Source organism: Poecilia reticulata, chromosome 13 (genome assembly GCF_904066995.2).
Source record: "Poecilia reticulata chromosome 13, P_reticulata-male-v2, whole genome shotgun sequence".
Lineage (NCBI taxonomy): Eukaryota > Metazoa > Chordata > Actinopteri > Cyprinodontiformes > Poeciliidae > Poecilia > Poecilia reticulata.
Window position 1 is genome coordinate 31114771 of NC_088842.1, and position 18496 is coordinate 31133266.

The 18496-nt window shown below is 40.7% G+C and overlaps 1 protein-coding gene across 1 annotated transcript in view; it reads right to left on the reverse strand.

The window, feature by feature from the left end:
* galnt17 (polypeptide N-acetylgalactosaminyltransferase 17) overlaps positions 1-18496 on the reverse strand; it is a 32240-nt gene that overhangs the window by 5670 nt on the left and 8074 nt on the right. Inside the window, exons 4-10 of the mRNA XM_008426561.3 lie at positions 15627-15793; positions 6832-7006; positions 5580-5777; positions 4408-4525; positions 3804-3989; positions 842-979; positions 61-156 (exon numbers count right to left, since the gene is read on the reverse strand). Coding sequence (XP_008424783.1) covers positions 61-156; positions 842-979; positions 3804-3989; positions 4408-4525; positions 5580-5777; positions 6832-7006; positions 15627-15793 — 1078 coding nt within the window. The remainder of the gene's footprint in view (positions 1-60; positions 157-841; positions 980-3803; positions 3990-4407; positions 4526-5579; positions 5778-6831; positions 7007-15626; positions 15794-18496) is intronic.

Below are 18496 nucleotides of genomic sequence, written 5' to 3' on the forward strand. Positions count from 1 at the left end.
CATGCCGCTTAAAGAGACACAAACCATGTTTTTATTTATTTTTTTAAAGCACAGTTTTACCTGAGGACCCCAGCCATGGCAGGGGTGAAGGGTGGCTGTGTGGTTTTCCTTCATACCCTGATCCATACACAGGTGGCTCACTTTGGAGTTACGGATCTGAGGGAAAAACACGTAAACTATCAGCCAATCAGCACAGCTTTCTGAGAAAAAGAAATCAGATTTTTCAGTTTCATCATTAAGCACTAATTGCACATTTCTACTCTTCCAATTAGAGGTTGTGTTTTATTTCTGAGATGTAGAAGCTTTGACCTCCATGTCAGTTTGACTGATGACCCAAAAATTTAACTCAGGTAAGATTAGCAATACTTCGACATAATTTTACTCAAGTAAAAAATATCCGTCCAAGAAATTACTCAAGGAAGAGTAAAAAAAGTATTTGGTAAAAAGTCGACTCAAGTACTGAGTAACTGATCAAATAATCAATCGTTTAATACTTAAAAACTGCATCATCAGATGGGCCAAAATATAAAGTTAAGTGGACATTTTGGTATTTTAAAAACCAAAATGACAATAATTCATAAGAAAAAGTAACAAAATCAGGCAAAATTGTCCAAATCAATAAAAAACTTTCTTTCAATAAAAAAAAACCAAAAACTGCAGGTGTGTGTCTGCATCAAAACATGTTTATTTTTCATTCAGTGGGTAGAAAATCCAGAAATTTTACTCAAGTAAGAGCAGAAATACTTCATAATAAAATTGCTCAAAGTACAGTGTAGTAAAAATACTCTTAAAAAAATCAATTTTCAACTGAAATAAATGTAACTATGTACCACCAACTCACCTCTCCGTAGAGCACCGTGTTGTTGTACCTCCTCATTTCCGGGTAAACATTGTCCAGGTACCACTGGAAGCTCTTACACTGCAGATTCTTTCTCAGTGCGACTCTCTGAGAAACGTCGCCGAAGTCGATGCCGTGGTTCTGCGAAACACAAACCACTGGTACAATCCTGGCCTGTAAGTGTGAAACACTGATGCAACTCCCCAATTCCAGGTGAAGGAGTCAGAGTTTGAATTTGTTTTGTCAAACGCTGGGAAAGTTAATCGTATTAGTTGTGTCAGGGCCGGCCCAAAGCATTGCGAGTTTAGCGGCTGCTTAAGGCTTCCAAAAGCACCAAGCTAGCATAATTTATACATACAAAATAACACTGAGTAATATGCTCCTACAAATGGAAAATCAATTTACACATTGTTTTTATCGTAGTTGCATAAATAGTAGCTGATGTCTTCCTTTTGATGGTTGCTGTAGGTTGAGATAAGATATCAAACTTGTTATCTTGCTTACTCTAAATTTAGTGTTCATCAGCTGGTGTTACTTTCAAGTACTTAATATGGCACACTTAAATATTACTCTGGATTTTAAAATCCATTATTTTTTTAGTTTGTTACTCCTATAAGGTTAGCATCATAACAACACTGCTACGACGTAAGATAGTTATAAAAGATGCTAATGACAGCAGGTATGTTAGAAATAGAGTAGCTGAGGAATGATAAAGCATCTGGTGTTGACATGTTGGTATGAGGAACCCCCAAGTAAAAATCTGCATTGGGCCCCAAAGACTTTTGGCCGGAGCCTGAGTTGCATGTCTTGCTTTGCAGTGCAAAAAGGAGCAAAAAACATTACAATTTTGGATATTTTAAGCAGATTTTACCATCAACATGGATAAATTTGCCTTTTCTTTATTTGGACATTTTAATAAAGGAATTTTGCTACTGTAAAGATTTTTTTTTTAAATTAGAAATCCCTCAAAAATGTCAATGTTACCATGAATTTAGCCATATTTGTATGGATAAATTCATAAAAAATTATAAACTAACACCAATCTGTTTTATAACATTTAAGTAGCAATCTGTAACACATTATAGTCAATATCTTGAGTCCTTTTTGCTTGTATTTCTGAACATTTTTACCAGAAAGTAGCATGTACTAGCTAGCTAATACATGCTAGCTAGCTAGTAGTAACTCTACTTATTACTTGTTTACAAGCTTCTGAATGTGTTTTACATTACTGTATATTGAGATTTTCACATTGATTATTTTCAGACATTTTCGATGATAGATAATCTGTCGAAATCAACCCAAAAGTTAAAAGTTATTAATCAAAAGAGATTCTAAAAATTAGCAACAGGTTTATGCTGTACGGCTTTGTTAATTTGTTCTGTCTGAAAAGTTATTTTTCTGCTGTTTTCGCTTTTAGTTTTTTTACATTGCCTTTAAATGTACCCAATAAAAATTAGACGTAGCATCTGAGATAGCAGTTTGTTTGTAGGTTGGCTGCATTGTTGGAGCACATTAGTGAGTTAATGTAAAGAAAATACGAAGCATTTGTGTATTACTATCAGAGACAGCCTGAACATTTGCTGAAGTTGTATAAAAATTGCTTTAGAAATCAGTGTATGTAAGCTAATTAGCTAGATGCTAATTAGTTTGATGCTGCTGTGATCGCTGCACTAAATTAACACCGACAGTGCGGTAAGACGTCTGCAGTGTCTTACACATAATTAATTTTCAAAAACACATTTTTCCCTGGTTGTAAGTACTGTATATAAATTCATGTTGAGGATTAGAGAAAAAATGAAGTGTATAAGAAGCTACATTATGTTGTGTTATTAACGCTAATTATTCGGAGGATTTGGTATGAGTAAATAAAATAATAGTATTTTGTGTTAAATAAACAAACATTTGTTTGTTTGAATGTACTAATTGATGCAAATGATTGAAATAAAAACCAAGGGGAGAAAACAGAACAAAAACATCGACGATCTGTAAAGTTGAAACTAAACTTAAATGGAAAATAAACTAAGTATTATATAAATACATTTTTTTGTTGCTGCAGTTCATTGGGAGTCTGTGAGATTGATGCTGTTCAGGTAGAGCTCTTACCAAACATTTTGCAGCCAGTTTTTATCCTGACAGTAAAACAATACAATATATATTACCCTGAAGCTAAACTCTCGTTATTTAGGAACATTTCAACACATTTCAAACACTTTTCTTAATTATTATTCTAAAATTTCATGCCCCTCCATTTCTGTTTACACTTAATGAAGAAGGAAGCTGCACTCAGTAGCTGCGTTTCCATTACAAGCGTGTGCAAAACGTCCACTAAACAAGAAAGGCCATTAAAATCACGAGAATAAGCTTGTTTAAACAATAAGTCATTAAAAAATGAGCACCATCTTCTGTTCCCACAGTGATAACGTCCGGTTGTTAATCACATGAAGTGTATAAACAGCTACAGTAGCAATAAATGTAGCTGTGACGCAATAAAAAGTGTTTCCAGAATGCACTAATTTCCATGCAAAAAAAACCTCTTCTTCCTAGCGCCAAAACTTTATATCAACAAACAAGAATTATTTTCAAAATTGGCGTTTCCATTACACAAATTGACTTTCAAAATGTCAAATTGTGGAATTTTAAACTTCCACAAGTTTAAAATTGTGGAAGTTTTAAACTGGAAACGTATCCAGTGTCTTCTTCAGAGATTTTCATGTTGTTTCTTTCCTGTGCGGCTGGTTGCAGCGCCCCCACAGGTGAGGAGGGGAACAGTTTCTCAAAGGGTTTGATTGGTTTGACGCAGTTCAGTGTGAAAAAGAAGCAGCAGCTGCAAAGCAACAAATGTTGCCATTTTGATCCCCAATCAACCCGAGTCTACGGGACTGTCAGGTGGAAACACCCTGAGATAGTTTCTGTCTTCAAGGAGATCGGTCCAACCGAAGCTAAGCTACGCATCGTACTTCCTCACCTCCATGGGGATGTTCCAGGCCAGGTACACATTGGATTTGTATTCGTCCATCCAGACCTCTGCCACACGCAGAGCGTTGCGCCGGGTGTGGAAGGCGATGTTGCTGTGGTAAGGTTTCTTCATTCGAGCAATGTGAGCCACTCTGGAGCAAGGCAGCACCTCCATGCTGCCGCCGCAGAGCCAAACCTGCAGGCAAAACGTTACACAAGCATCTAAACATGGGCTGGTGAAAATAATTATAAAAAAATGTATTAATGAAGGTAGTTTGGATTTTTATTTTATCCTCTGATGCTTAGAGTTCGCTAAATGAGAGCTGGGGATGTAGTATTTGCTTTTCTGCTGCAGAATTGAATACAATTCAGTTTAAAATACGACAGACCTTTAAATGAAAGTGTGCAGAAGCAAACTCCCAAAGCTTCCTGCTTCATGTGACCTATTTATCTTTATGGGCCTGCTGTCGGCGGCACACACAGGACCGCTCCTCCTGGAGACTTAATGGGGCCTCATTTATCAGTGAGGCCACGCTACAGCGGCCACTGCTCCATTTAAACCTGCGGGCGTAAAGAGTGCTCAAGAACAAAAGGAAAGTGGGTGACACACAAACCCTGATGCCCAGCTCGATGTTCTCCCCTCCGTAGACGTCCATGCCCGAGTCCAGCAGGCCGAGTTCCCCAAAGTAGTCCCGGTTGGCCACGAAGGAGCAGCCAATCATGGCAGGAGTCCTGCAGCAAGAATACCAGCGACAAAGACAATTTAGAAACTGCAAGGAAAACCTGTTGAGTTAACGAGCTTTTGCAATTATTGCTGCAAAAGCACAAAATGTCACCGAGTATTTCTGGTCTAGTTTTAGTGCAAACATTTTAGTACACACAAAATTAACTTTCAGGTGACTTTTCAGCAAGACGCAGCAGCTTGTTTTAAGTCAACAATTCCTTAATATTGATGAAAAGGTTCTAGCTTCACTGGCAGAATGTTCCACTGCGTCGTTACCTAGCAACCCCGTGCCAGGCCCAGCCTGTTGCCTAGCAACCAAGTTCTAGTCCCACTGGCAGAATGTTCCACTGCGCCGTTACCTAGCAACCCCGTGCCAGGCCCAGCCTGTTGCCTAGCAACCAAGTTCTAGTTCCACTGGCAGAATGTTCCACTGTGCCGTTACCTAGCAACCCCCTGCCAGGCCCAGCCTGTTGCCTAGCAACCAAGTTCTAGTCCCACTAGCAGATTAGTTCACTTGTAACTAGGGGAAAATGTCTTGAAATAATATTAAATAATATTCCAGTGGGACTTGAACTTTTTTTTAATCAACATTAAAGCTGCAGATTTTTTGCAGAAAGTGTGTGAAAAAAAACCCAAAACATTACAGCAAAAACACAAAGTCTTACCACGTATTTTTGGTTTAGTTTCTAGTGAAAATATCTCAGTTCACTGGAAATAAGACAAAACTATCTTACAAGTAACTTTTTAGCAAGAAACAGGAGCTTATTTTGAGTCTATAATTCCTTCATTTTGATGCAAAAGTTCTAGTTCCACCGGATGATTATTCCACGTATGGGAAAAATGTTATAAGTGAATCTGCCAGTGGAGCTGGCATGTTTCCATCAACATTAAGGAATTGTTGACTTAACACAAGCTCCTATATCATTTTATTATTTTTTTTCTAGTTTTTGGGCGTCCGCCCCTTTCTAATGCTGCCCTGGACAACCGCCCATATGCAGAACCGCCACAGTGTGGACGTGTATTTAAAAGCTTTTTACAGTATTTGGGGTGAGTGTTTCTTGCCTGATGGGTGCAGACATGTCCCCCTCGTCCCACCACTGCTTGGGCGGGTTGATGTACATGCACCACAGCTCCCAGTTGTAGCCGTGGCCCGAGTTCTCGTAGCGCTCCACCTCGAAGGTATCGTGCTTGATGTTGTCGATGGACGGCAGGATGATCCTCTTGTGGTCCTCTTTTATTCTGGCCAGCACCGGCTCGGCCCTGACCACAACGCGAACATGTTACTTAAAAAATAAAATAAAAAACCCAACAGCAGCGCAAAGTTTCTGAACTTCTCACACATTTTAATCAGGGAGTATTATGTCTTAATGAATCCGCTCTAATTATCTCAGCTTCTGCTTCGGAAGGCCAATCCTCTGAGTGCTAATTAAATTTATCCCGTCTTAGACTGCATGAGAATCTGATAAGAACGGCTGAATTAAATCCTCTGATACAGCTGGAGGCGCCATTTGTTCCTGACAACATGGCTGCAAATGTATTGATACTGGAAGCTTTAATCAGTGACCAACGATAATGCGACAAACGGTGGGCAGATGGAAAGGTGTTAAGCTTTTGTTTATCAATAATAATTCGTATTATCGTTTCATTTCCTCCTAAATGTTTATGTAAAAATATAAAAACAAACCAGAAATAGAGAAAAACCGACGAGATGATTATCTGCACCAGACATGAAAAGAAAACAAAATAATGTGAAAGTAGTTACTTTGATATAACTTTACTTAAATACAAGTAAGCATGTCGTTAGGCCAGTCGCAATAAATTTAAACAAGCTCAATAATTTCCATTTGCATGATTTATAGTTTCTCTCTTTCTACCAAAACTGGATGGTAAAAGTCTTCAGTCTGAGGTTTTGGTTTAGTAACAACTTAATACGTCATAATAATTCATTTTAATTGTTGTTTCTATTGTTTTGTTTATTTATTTTGGATATTTAAAATGTCTTTCAGTTCCAGTGTTAAATGCTCATTAGAATTTAAAGGTTATTTATTGAAAATGGTCTCAAAACAACAAAATTACTAACCTTAACTTCTTTCATTGATTATGTCATTTCTACTGTTTTCTCAGCCAAACCGTGTTGTGTTGCTATAGAAACACATCCTAAAGCGAATCAGATTTCTGCGATGTTTTAATGGCTGCTTACATTTTTGTTTTTGCCTCAAGTTTCCTTCCCTGACTCTCTGCACAGGCTAAAATTTGCTCGTCTATTGAAGAAACTTAAAATATCATGACAGAAAAGATGAAGGACGGTACGCACCATGACGGAGTGAACTCCACGTGGGCATCAAAAAACCCGGTAACTTCCGCCGTCGCCACCTTCCAGCCCTCGATTCTGGCCCGGATCAGCCCTTCTCTCTTCTGGTTTCTGACTATCTTGACCAGTCCAGGGTAGCGCTTGTTCACGTAATCCTCCAGCGGTCCCTTCAGCTGCTCTGTAGCCAAACACGACACGATCAGAAAACTCTCACGCCTCGCTAAGCCCAGCTGGAAAATAAATTCACTCTGCAGCAGATTAAAGACCAACAATCTGGCGATTAAACCTCCATCCATCCATTTTCTTACACCCTTGTCCCTCAGTGGGGTCAGGAGGTGCTGGTTCCTCTCCAGCTAACGTACCGGGCGAGAGGCGGGGTCACCTGGACAGGTCGCCAGTCTGTCACAGGGCAACACAGAGACACACAACCATGCACACACACACACTCACACCTAGGGGCAATTTGGAGAGGCCAATTAACCTGACAGTCATGTTTTTGGACTGTGGGAGGAAACCGGAGTACCCGGAGAAAACCCACCATGCACAGGGAGAACATGCAAACTCCATGCAGAAAGACCAGGGCCGGGAATCGAACCCAGAACCTTCTTGCTGCAAGGCAACAGCTCTACCAACTGCACCACTGTGCAGCCCGCGATCAAACCTTTCAAACGTTATTGATCTGTGATCCAGACGACGGTATTTAAACATGACAAACACCTTAAGTCAGGGGTCCCCAAACTTTTTCCTGTGAGGGCCACATAACTTTTCCCTTCTCTGGTGGTGGGCCGGAGTCAGTTTGTAACAGAAAAGGTGTTACATGTTTATCACCTGCGCTGCCGATTTTTACCCAGAAAGCACATGGGCAAAAACCGTTAGTGAAACGGTCACTGGGACTGACTAGTATATATTTCATTGAGGGAAACCTGGAATGCGGCTTTCATAACAAACACATGTGTTCATCTGCTCTACCGCTAGCAAACAACCGTACTGATTAAATAACATAAAAGTCAAGCAGTTCCCCAAAAGTCCAACAGATGGCAGCAATGCGCCATGCAGAACAAAACACCCACAGTTTACAGGACACACTTCCTGCCAAAGAGCCCCCTGGTGGTTGAAGAAAAATCCACATATAAATCGGAAAATACAATATCCATCCAACAGCTCTACCAACTGCGCCACTGTGCAGCCAAAAAATACAATATATGAAAACAAATCTGAATGCTCTCTGGTATTGTTCAGGGGGCCGGGCCAAATGTGGAGGCGGGCCGGATTCGGCCCGCGGGCCGTAGCTTGGGGACCACTGCCTTAAAGTCACTCTTCAAAACGGGAAAAACAAAAGAACCTTCAGGAAATACAGATGTTTGTTGATTTTGATCATATGAAAGTAGCACCTTGGTTAGCTTACTCATCGCTACACTGCAAAAAAAAACCAACATTACCAAATATTTTTGGTTTAGTTTCTAGTGCAGATAACTGCACTAAATAAGACAAAACTAACTTACAAGAAACTTTTTAGCAAAACATAGGAGCTTGTTTAAACTCAATAATTCCTTAATATTGATAAAAACGCACTAGCAAAATATTTAATTTATAAAACACATTGACTGTTTAGAAAATATTTAGTACTCAGATTGAAGGCTGGTCCTGTCGGCACGTTTTAGTGTCGCTGCCTTCAACATTTATTCCTTTTAAACCTTTTTGACATCTGTACAAATGACTGCAGACGCAGCCGCATGTACATTGCTGTGAATAAACGTTTCTATGTCTGACCTTGTCGCATTTTCACAGAAAATGCGTCGGGAAAACGCCAGCAGAATAATTTACTCTGAACATTGAGACTTTCAGTTCCAGACAGATTAATGGAAAGCAGAGCATGAAGGACACAGACTTAGGAAAGTAAGCCGATCCCAGCAGAGGAATCCGACATGCAACTCAGGCTGTTGATTACAGTTAGACAGCAAAGCTCTGATGAAACACTGAATTAGGCTACATTCACACCGCAGCCCGAAGTTAAACAGAGGTTGGTTTTTCTATTTTTTCTTAATGCGACCTGTATCTGATCTTTTCACGACAGTCTGAACACCAAACCCGATACATATTTGGTCCTTTTAAATGTGATCGGAGTCTGAACCATAGACATCAATACGCAGACGTGGAGCGCTGAGTTGTACGTAAAAGCGTCCGCCATCTTCTATGAGGCAGCAGGGCGATCGGAGCTCCTCAAGTCCTGTGTGTTTCAACCGTTTTACGAAACAAACTGGATTCATTAGGATTACCTTCCCCAGGTAAGGATGAAAGATCAGAATTACTTCACTTTGCAGCCAGAAATTCGCTTCTAAACAACCGGAAAATATTTCCTATGTAGATAAATTGGCCTGAAATAACCGCTGATTGTTAGTGACGCCTCCCTGGTGAGGTGTTCCGGGCACGTCCCACCGGGAGGAGGCCTCGGGGAAGACCCAGGACACGCTGGAGGGATTACGTCTCTCGGCTGGCCTGGGAACGCCTTGGGATTCCCCCGGAGGAGCTGGAAGAAGTGGCTGGGGAGAGGGAAGTCTGGGCCTCCCTTCTGAAGCTGCTGCCCCCGCGACCCGACCCCGGATAAGAGGAAGAAAATGGATGGATGGATGTTAGTGTAGCAGCTACGGGCCGGCCCGCTCCATGAGGCGTCTACGCATTAATGTCTATGGTTTATCCTATAGATAAACCATAGTTTATCCCATAGACGTTAATACGCAGACGTGGAGCGCTGAGTTGTACGTAAAAGCGTCCGCCATCTTCTATGTGGCAGCAGGGCGATCGGAGCTCCTCAAGTCCTGTGCTGTGTGTTTCAACCGTTTTACGAAACAAACTGGATTCATTCTCATTACCTTCCCCAGGTAAGGATGAAAGATCAGAATTACTTCACTTTGCAGCCAGAAATTCGCTTCTAAACAACCGGAAAATATTTTATAGCTACTGTAAATTGGCCTGAAATAACGGCTGATTGTTAGCGTAGCAGCTAACGTTTTCATACTGTTTTCTAATGAGAGAGAGCTGATGAGAAACTGCTGTTAGAGGAGAAGTTAATTAAAAACCAAAGGATTTTGTGAGGAAACATCAGTCAGGATCAGAGCTGAAGCTGCTGGTCTTCAGTCTGTTTCCATGTATGTCAGATACGGTACACATTGCATATTGATCTGTTCAGCTAATGTAAGGCTGTAACAGACAGGCTTCAAGGTGTAGAAGTTGTATCTGTACTGCTGTTATGGTGTACTTGGCTTAAAGGTTTTCATAATGGATGTGTTTATTATTGACTTTATTTTTTTCATTCACTAAACACAAAGAAAGCAAAGCAATAATACTTACACCAGCAGACACTCCTTTGTTCTTATTGATCCTACAACGGTTGAGCTGTAAATGCGGTTGTGCACCAGTTTTGATCCAAGCAAGGCTTTCCGTTTCAGATTTTGGAAATCTGAATTTTAGTTCCACAAACACGATCAGGATACCTGACATCGCCTGTACAGGTACCCCACTGACGGTGGAGAACCATTCTTTTTCTAGTCCTGACGCAAAAACTTTGTTGGTCTGGTAGTCCACATGTACATTAGCATGAGTTTGTGAGACGATAACCCACGTGATAGCTGCGCTGTGACGTAAAATGGGCATTAGCCAATGAAATGCGGCCCCTGTGGTAAGGTCCATGGCAGGTATTAACTTAAAATACTTTGTAGAATGGCACTTTATAAAGTTCGGTCCCTTCACTTGTATTACCTTACTGGCACATATTCCACATTCAATATGGCGGACGCTGTTACGTATCGCAGCAACGGGCCGCCCGCTCCATGAGGCGTCTACGCATTAATGTCTATGGTTCTTCCGACCTGAACGTCATTCATATTCGACAAACGTCACTATCCTGCGCGCTGTAAGGCGCCAGCGGGAAGAAAAACCGTGTCTGTATTGAGGATTAAGTTGTTAATATGCTGCTCCGGTCGGACAACAACGTTAAAATCGAAGCTATGCTCCATATTTAGCATCCACTTCACTTCCGCAAACACTGAGCTCTTCTTCTTCTACTTTTTTGCGGCGGTTAGCAAAACACTGAGCACGCGCTCTGTGTGTGACGTTATTGCGCCCTCTACTGCGCATGCGGGACACTTTCAGGTCGTTTTCAGCTCACACTGGAGATAATGGAAATGTGAACGAACACGCCAAAAACAAACCAACAAAAGATTCCCTATATAACTCCACACAGGAATTGTTTGGAAATCAACACAATTCGCCAGGAGATAATTTATTTTCCTCCGATGTTTTACTGCCCTGCAATATCCGGTCCTGACATAGTCAAAAACAAACACACACAAACAGAAGGCTTCAAAACAAATTTGCAGAAATGAATTTCATAACATGACCCCAGCATACAGCGGAGCAGAAAGATGACTCAAATCTGCTTTCATGGTTCCCCGCGGTGCTTTCTTTACGCTGCAGCAGACTCCAAACAACACCAAAGGGAGTCTACGGCTCCACCTTTGATCCATGAATTAACTCATCAGCCGTTTCCCTCCGGAGTCCAGCAAAACCTCCGCTTTCTTCCCTACACACACCAACACACACACTTAAATATTCCCCCCGAAACAAAAACACATTTCTCATTCCCTCTGTGTGTTTCTCTTTGCTCTTATCTCTGTCCTTCTCACCCGCGCTCTTGATCACAAAGTAATTTCCCATCCTGTGTTTTTGTTCTCTCTCTCTCTCTCTTTCTCTGTCTCTCTCTCTCTCTCACACACACACACCTACACACACACACACACACACACCATGCATGCAAAAACGCTGCCATGTAAACGAGGCTAACATGGAAGTTTAAGGCAGTGAAGTGAGAATTCTACACTGCAAAAACTCAGAATCTCACCAAGTTTTTCTGGTTTAGATTCCAGTGTAAATATGTTTGTCCTCTTGAAATACGATAAACTAATTTACAGGTAACTTTTTAGCAAGAGATAGAGGCTTATTTTAAGCAAATAATTCCTTAATAATGATAAAGTTCTAGTTTCATTATAACGTGGGAAAAATGTATTGCTATAAGTTAAATAATCTGCCAAAAGAACTAGAATTTTTTCATTAATATTAAGGGATTATTTACTTAAAACAAGCTTCTATATATTGTTAAAAAGTTTTACTACTTTTATTCCAAGTGGTCACCCTGGACAGGTCACCAGTCTGTCACAGGGCAACACAGAGACACACAGGACAAACAACCAGGCACACACACACTCACACCTAGGGGCAATTTGGAGAGGCCAATTAACCTGACAGTCATGTTTTTGGACTGTGGGAGGAAACCGGAGTACCCAGAGAAAACCCACCATGCACAGGGAGAACATACAAACTCCATGCAGAAAGACCGGGGCCGGGAATCGAACCCAGAACCTTCTTGCTGCAAGGCAACAGCTCTACCAACTGCGCCACTGTGCAGCCCGCTAATATTCACCAAACATGTATTTTTTCTGCTGCTTTGTTGCTAGCGCCTCAGATATCACATCTGTATTTGGAGGTTTCTTCACAATCTGCAGAATTTCACGGTAAATATGGGAGGTTTCTGCACCTCGACCATGAAAATGTGCTCAAATATTTGTAAATATGAAAAGAATTGGATCATTTTGGCTCAAAATGGTCTGATATCCATGGTGCTGAGCTGCTTTGAATTTGTGCTGTTTCATCATTAGTGACCTGATGATGTTAGGGGTGCACCGATGTATCGGTGACCGGCCAATACTTGTAAATAAAACCGATCTAATCCCATCAACCTCAGCAAAGGTCTAAAAATGAGCCACTCCTTTAAAACAGACGTATGCAACCTAATATCACGTCTATTTAGTTGATTTCACTTTAAAAACGGCCATAGGGTGCAAGGGTAGGAACCAAACTTTTCATTTTATTTTAAAACTTTTAATGAGGAAAGATACGGCGGCGATGGATATCAGCCATCAATCATAACGACTGGCAGCGGAGGAGCAGCAAACACTTTTACAAGAAGACTAAGTATGATTAAAAAGATGTCAAATATCGAATAAGGCAGAAGGCATGTAATCATTAGTAACCATGGAGACGATGCCGCTCCGTCATGTAGCCTAGCATGTATGGAAAAAACTGGTTAGCATCTCGTCTTGTACGTTTTTAATGCTGCTCCGGTTTAAGGGGAAACGCTGTTTATGGCATAGTGATATAAATCATGTGGTGTGAATTCAAACAAAGTCATTAATTTGATGAATACGTCAGGAGAGGGGAAGTGCAGGTCGGTTTCTAAGCTAGCTGTTTCCAACTCCTGTAAATCCCGCCGTCTACGAGCCCCAACCAGGTGTGTTACGTTCACAGACAAATTAGCTCGACTCGAACAAGTAGAAACCATGAATAAACTGGCAAAGACAACTTGGGAAAACAATTTCAGTAGCTCAGTTCAATACATGGACGTTTCTCACTCCCATCATCCATCATGGCGCCTGGAGAGATTAAGTCACGTAGTTGCAAAGGGTCAATAGGAACCATTCGTGATGTGGTCCAGCCTGAGTTAAACTTGGTTCGGAGGCCTGACTGGTTTCATTGTTGCGTTTTTACCTCTGTTGGATTTATTGAAAACATTTGTCTAATTCTGTGACAGCCTCGTGTCTTCCCTTCCAAAGTCGTCTTTGCTTTCCGTTCTGCTGGATTGCTCCCTCCATTTCTTCCGGATCCTGCAGTCGCTCTCCGACCTCATTCATCTCCCCCCCACCTCCTTCTCTAATAGCCTGGTTTGTTCTCGCAGCTCTTCCATTATTTCACGCTTCCTCCTCTCCACTTCTCTGACCTTCCCTCTTAATTTGCCTTTTGTCATTTCCTTCAGCTCTCTTCACTCTGTGACCTTTCCTTTCTTGCAGTTCCATCCCATTTCTCCGACACCTCTCTGTCTTTCTGGTTTCTTTGTTCTGCTGTTTGCTTTGAACCGTTTTCATCTCAGAAAGCAAGACGGGGACGTTTCTCCTGTGACGTGCCGCTGATCGCTCTGTCTCTATCTGCCTGTCTGTCGGAGGGAGACATGGACGCCATCAGTCACCGCGCTCGACGCTCCTCTTCACACAAAACTGCAGCATTTGTCTCATCAGGCCACAAAAGGCTCCAAACGCTGAACCCACAGCGACATGAAAGTGGACTTTTGTCCTGTGAATATTAAATAATCAGGCAAAAATGATGATACTCTGATGCTGTGGAGGATATTTTGTCTCTTCCTAGTGAAAGTTGGACTGTTGGACATGTTTTTGGACTGTGGGAGGAAACCGGAGTACCCGGAGAAAACCCACCATGCACAGGGAGAACATGGAGACTCCATGCAGAAAGACCAGGGCCGGGAATCGAACCCAGAACCTTCTTGCTGCAAGGCAACAGCTCTACCAACTGCGCCACTGTGCAGCCCGGAAATAAAATCTGCCCGTGAAACTTTTCAATCTATATTCTGACGTAAAACAAACTTATTTATTTTACTGAAAAATTATTTTATTTCAAGTTTGCTAACAATTAGATAAAAAAATATGTGGTAATATTTGGTGTTTTTGCAGTGTATTTTTGCACACTGCAAAAATATTAAATATTACCAAATATTTTTACAAGTATCTTGGTACACTTTAACAGAGTTATAAAATAAGATGTAAAAGTACTTTGCTACTTTTACATAAGTAGATTTTTCAGGTATATGTACTTTAGGTCCGTATTTAACTTTCTGAGGACTTTTTACTTTTACTCCCCAGATTATAAGATAAATATTTGTACTTTATACTCCTTACATGTTCACACATGTCTTGTTACTTCCGTGATGATAAAGATAATAACAGAAAAAAATCCACCGCTCACTCAAAAAGTGTTTTATCGTGTCATAATTCACGTTATAATTGGTTTGGATGCTACAAAATCAAAGCAGCAGAAAAACAACATGGATGCAAATATTCACCATCTGTAACCTTATTTCCATGTTTTTTGGCTCAAAAAACAAATAGTGACGAATGCTCTGTGTTTTGTGCATCTAAATTATCCTGATTTGAAGAAAAACTATGCATATCAGCATTTTTTAAATTTCTATACCAACACAAAGAATGTCAGCAAAAGAAAAAGATAATGTTTGTTTTTTTATGCCTAGAACCTTTTAAGTGTTTTAGACTTATTGGAAATAATTTTGTATTCTCGAAGGTGAAAATTACTTTAAGTATATTTCAAAATTTTTACTTTTTTACTTTTACTTTGAGTAAAACAGTCCTACCTGTACTTCTATTTTTACTAGAAGTACAGATGCAAGTATCTGTACCTCTACCTGAGTACTTTGGACACATCTGGACTTGAAATAAGACAAGAACTGACTTACAAGTAACTTTTCAGCAAGATATAGACGTTTGCTAAGTAACAAGTTAGGCTTCTGTGAGGTTGCTAGGTAGCGAGCTGAGCTTCCGTGAGGTTGCTAGGTAACGAGCTGAGCTTCCGTGAGGTTGCTAGGTAACGAGCTGAGCTTCCGTGAGGTTGCTAGGTAATGAGCTGAGCTTCCGTGAGGTTGCTAGGTAACGGACTGGGCTGATTTGTACCTCTCTACATTCCAGAGGTTTTTGAAACGTCTCATTTTTCCAGACACCAAAAAACATGAACTTAATGCCAAAAAAAATGTTTTTTTGTTTGTTTTTTTTAGCCACCTGGGTTGTTTTTAGAGACAGTCGGAACCCAAATGGACGTACAAAAACGTGAATTTCTGGTAATCCGTCCCCATTTAAAGTCAACCGGACGGTGAGACTCTTACTGACCGTCGTCGCTGTTGTCGTCCACCAGGATGATCTCTTTGAGGAGGTGAGCCGGCGTGTGATTGACAGCCGAGTGGACGGAGCGCAGGATGACCGACAGCGCCTCGTTGACGAAGATGAAGATGAGGGAGATCTGGGGGAGGTCTCGGGGGTAACTGACTTTTCTACATCTGCAGAGAGAAAAGCAAATATTAGCTAAATTTAATGCAAACTGAATATTCTGCACATAATCATCGTTCACTGTTGCTTTAAAGCACAAAGGAAGGATAAACATGCAGCTTTCTCTCTGCAGGCTTAATCACATGTTCTTTTGCCGTGTTCACACTGTGTGTGTGTGTGTGTGTGTGTGTGTGTGTGTGTGTGTGTGTGTGTGTGTGTGTGCGTGTGTGTGTGTGTGTGTGTGTGTGTGTGTGTGTGTGTGTGTGTGTGTGTGTGTGTGTGTGTGTGTGTGTGTGTGTGCTGCTGACAGTAGGCTTATTTTCACCTCTGCTCAAACAGCTCTAATGAAGAGCAAAGAGGAAGGAAGGGTGAGGAAGCTCTAAGTTTAGCTCTCATGTAGGCGGTTACGTCACGTTCCTCTGCTGTCTCTCTTTAATAATCAATAACGGTGTGAGATAAAAAGATAAATGGAAGTAAATAATAAATAATAAATCCAAGGTTTTCAACTGAATGAATGACTGACCTTCATCGTGACTTTAGTCAGAGACTTTTAAACCACATCATGATTGATCCTGGGGGTTTTATGATGAAGAAATTGCTCTGATGCTCCTTGAAACTTTTATAAATTATATTGTTTTTTTATACATATTTCTTAAAACTGTCACTAAGTGTTGACAATGTAAACTTGCATAACTTGTGACAAAATCAAGCCATTCTAACATCTCGCTGTAGTCCTGCCGCTATCTGCAGGAACGTTCGGTGAAGTCCAGCCAATCAGAACGAGGGGGCGGGTCCTAGAGCTGCTCAGACCTTTCAACCAGTTTCACAAACAACTGAGAAGTTTTTCTTCATATTTTTTATTAGCACTGTTACGTAGTGAAAGCTTCAGCAATCAGATCGCAACAACTGATGACAACTACAGGTGTGCCGATCGATCGGCCACCAATCATAATCGGCCGATTTCTGTGAAAAAGTGCATGATTGGTGATCGGCGATCATTGGCTCTTGTTGCCGATACCGATCACCTGCATCTCATTTCTCAGCCTGCCTGTGCAGCTGGTCTCCTCTTTCCTTCACACTGTGCAAACGCGCAGCAACAAATCCTAAGCGATGTTGAACTATAACGCACTGAGTGAATGGGGAAGTTTGCGTGTTGCGGCGGAAAATTGAAGCAGGTCAAAATGCATCAACACAACGAAGCTAATACGACATAAAAACAATGCCATACTTGACGGAGTTTGGCTACATCGAGGCTCACTGCAGTAAAAAAGACATACAGAGGATCAGACAGCAGGTAAAGCAGCGCACAGCTACAAACACTCACCCGGATTAGCATGACGGTCAGAAAGCTAAACAAATAACCCGCAAAATAATTTAAGTCTTGGAGCTGCGATGTAAGACGCTGGTTCTGCTCTCGCTGTTGAACCGCTGCTACGCTACAGGTAGTAATATTTCACAGACGGAGCGCCGCTTCTGCTCCACCTGGTAGTGACTCTCACACCGAACCTCTGCTTAAAGCTGCAGCATCTAACTTAAAAAAATACATTTTACATGCATATTAAAACTTTCGCTGTCCTAACATGAGACAGATAATCTCTAAAAAATAATCGATCTCCCTGCTCTGCATAATTACTCCGCTCAGTCAGAAACAGCCACTCAGAACTAGCAGTAATCAGCTAGCCGCCATGCTAACAGGAAGTTTTCATTCAGTAACTCTGGATTGTTTATTGTAATGGATCCTGTATTTGCCTTTGAATGTTAAGTTTTATACTTTCATTTTTTGGCAATGTTGCGAGGTTTTATTTTGACTCTTTGCATTATTTAGCCTCTTCAGAGCCTCCATATGTTATCAGTCTGTTAAAGATAGTATTACCGATAGCAGGACAATTTGCAGAATGCCTGTTTTGTTTAGTTTTCTTCTTGGAAAAAGTTATTAAAAACAAGTTTTTGTCTAAATTAAGGTGAATTCATGGTTCCTTTTTCCACATAATGTAACCAGTAGTGTTTATGATAAAAATAATAATAATTATGTGATCGGTATCGGTGATCGTCCCTCATGGGTGATCGGTATCGGCAAGAAAAAACCTGATCGGCACATCTGTAATGACAACAACAGCTGTTCGTATCCTAGCAACCGAAATCAACAGAAGGCAAGATAATTAATTAAAGACAAAACCAGATACTCAGATTTCAAAATAAAAGGCTTCCTCTCTCAAAAATCAATCATGCTTTGTACATTGTAATTATGAACAATCGAGTTGAATTCAGTGAATAATAATAGTAATTATGTAAATTACATTTGACATAGAAATAAGTCACAACAACTACGTTTAATCTGGTTTGAAAGCAAATTTCTTCTCGGCATATATATTTGGCAAACACAAATTAAAACATCTTATATTTAAGATTACTTTTTGTTCTTTTGAAGTTTTTGTTTCCAAATCCAAACATCCTGACGATCGTACAACAAGACCAGGATCATAAAACATCGGGATCCAGATTAATTCAAGAGTTTTCCTGTCAGTTTATTAAAGGAGTCAAAACCCGACTTCTGCTTTTCTTCAATCTGCCAAACTTTTCCCTGAAATTTAGCTTTAAGACTGCGCCTAAAGATTTGTGACAGAATTTCAAAGAGAAGCCGTTAAATAAAGATCAAACTAAAGAATAATCTGAAAAATTATCTCACATAGTAATTATACCTCGTCTTTTCTATG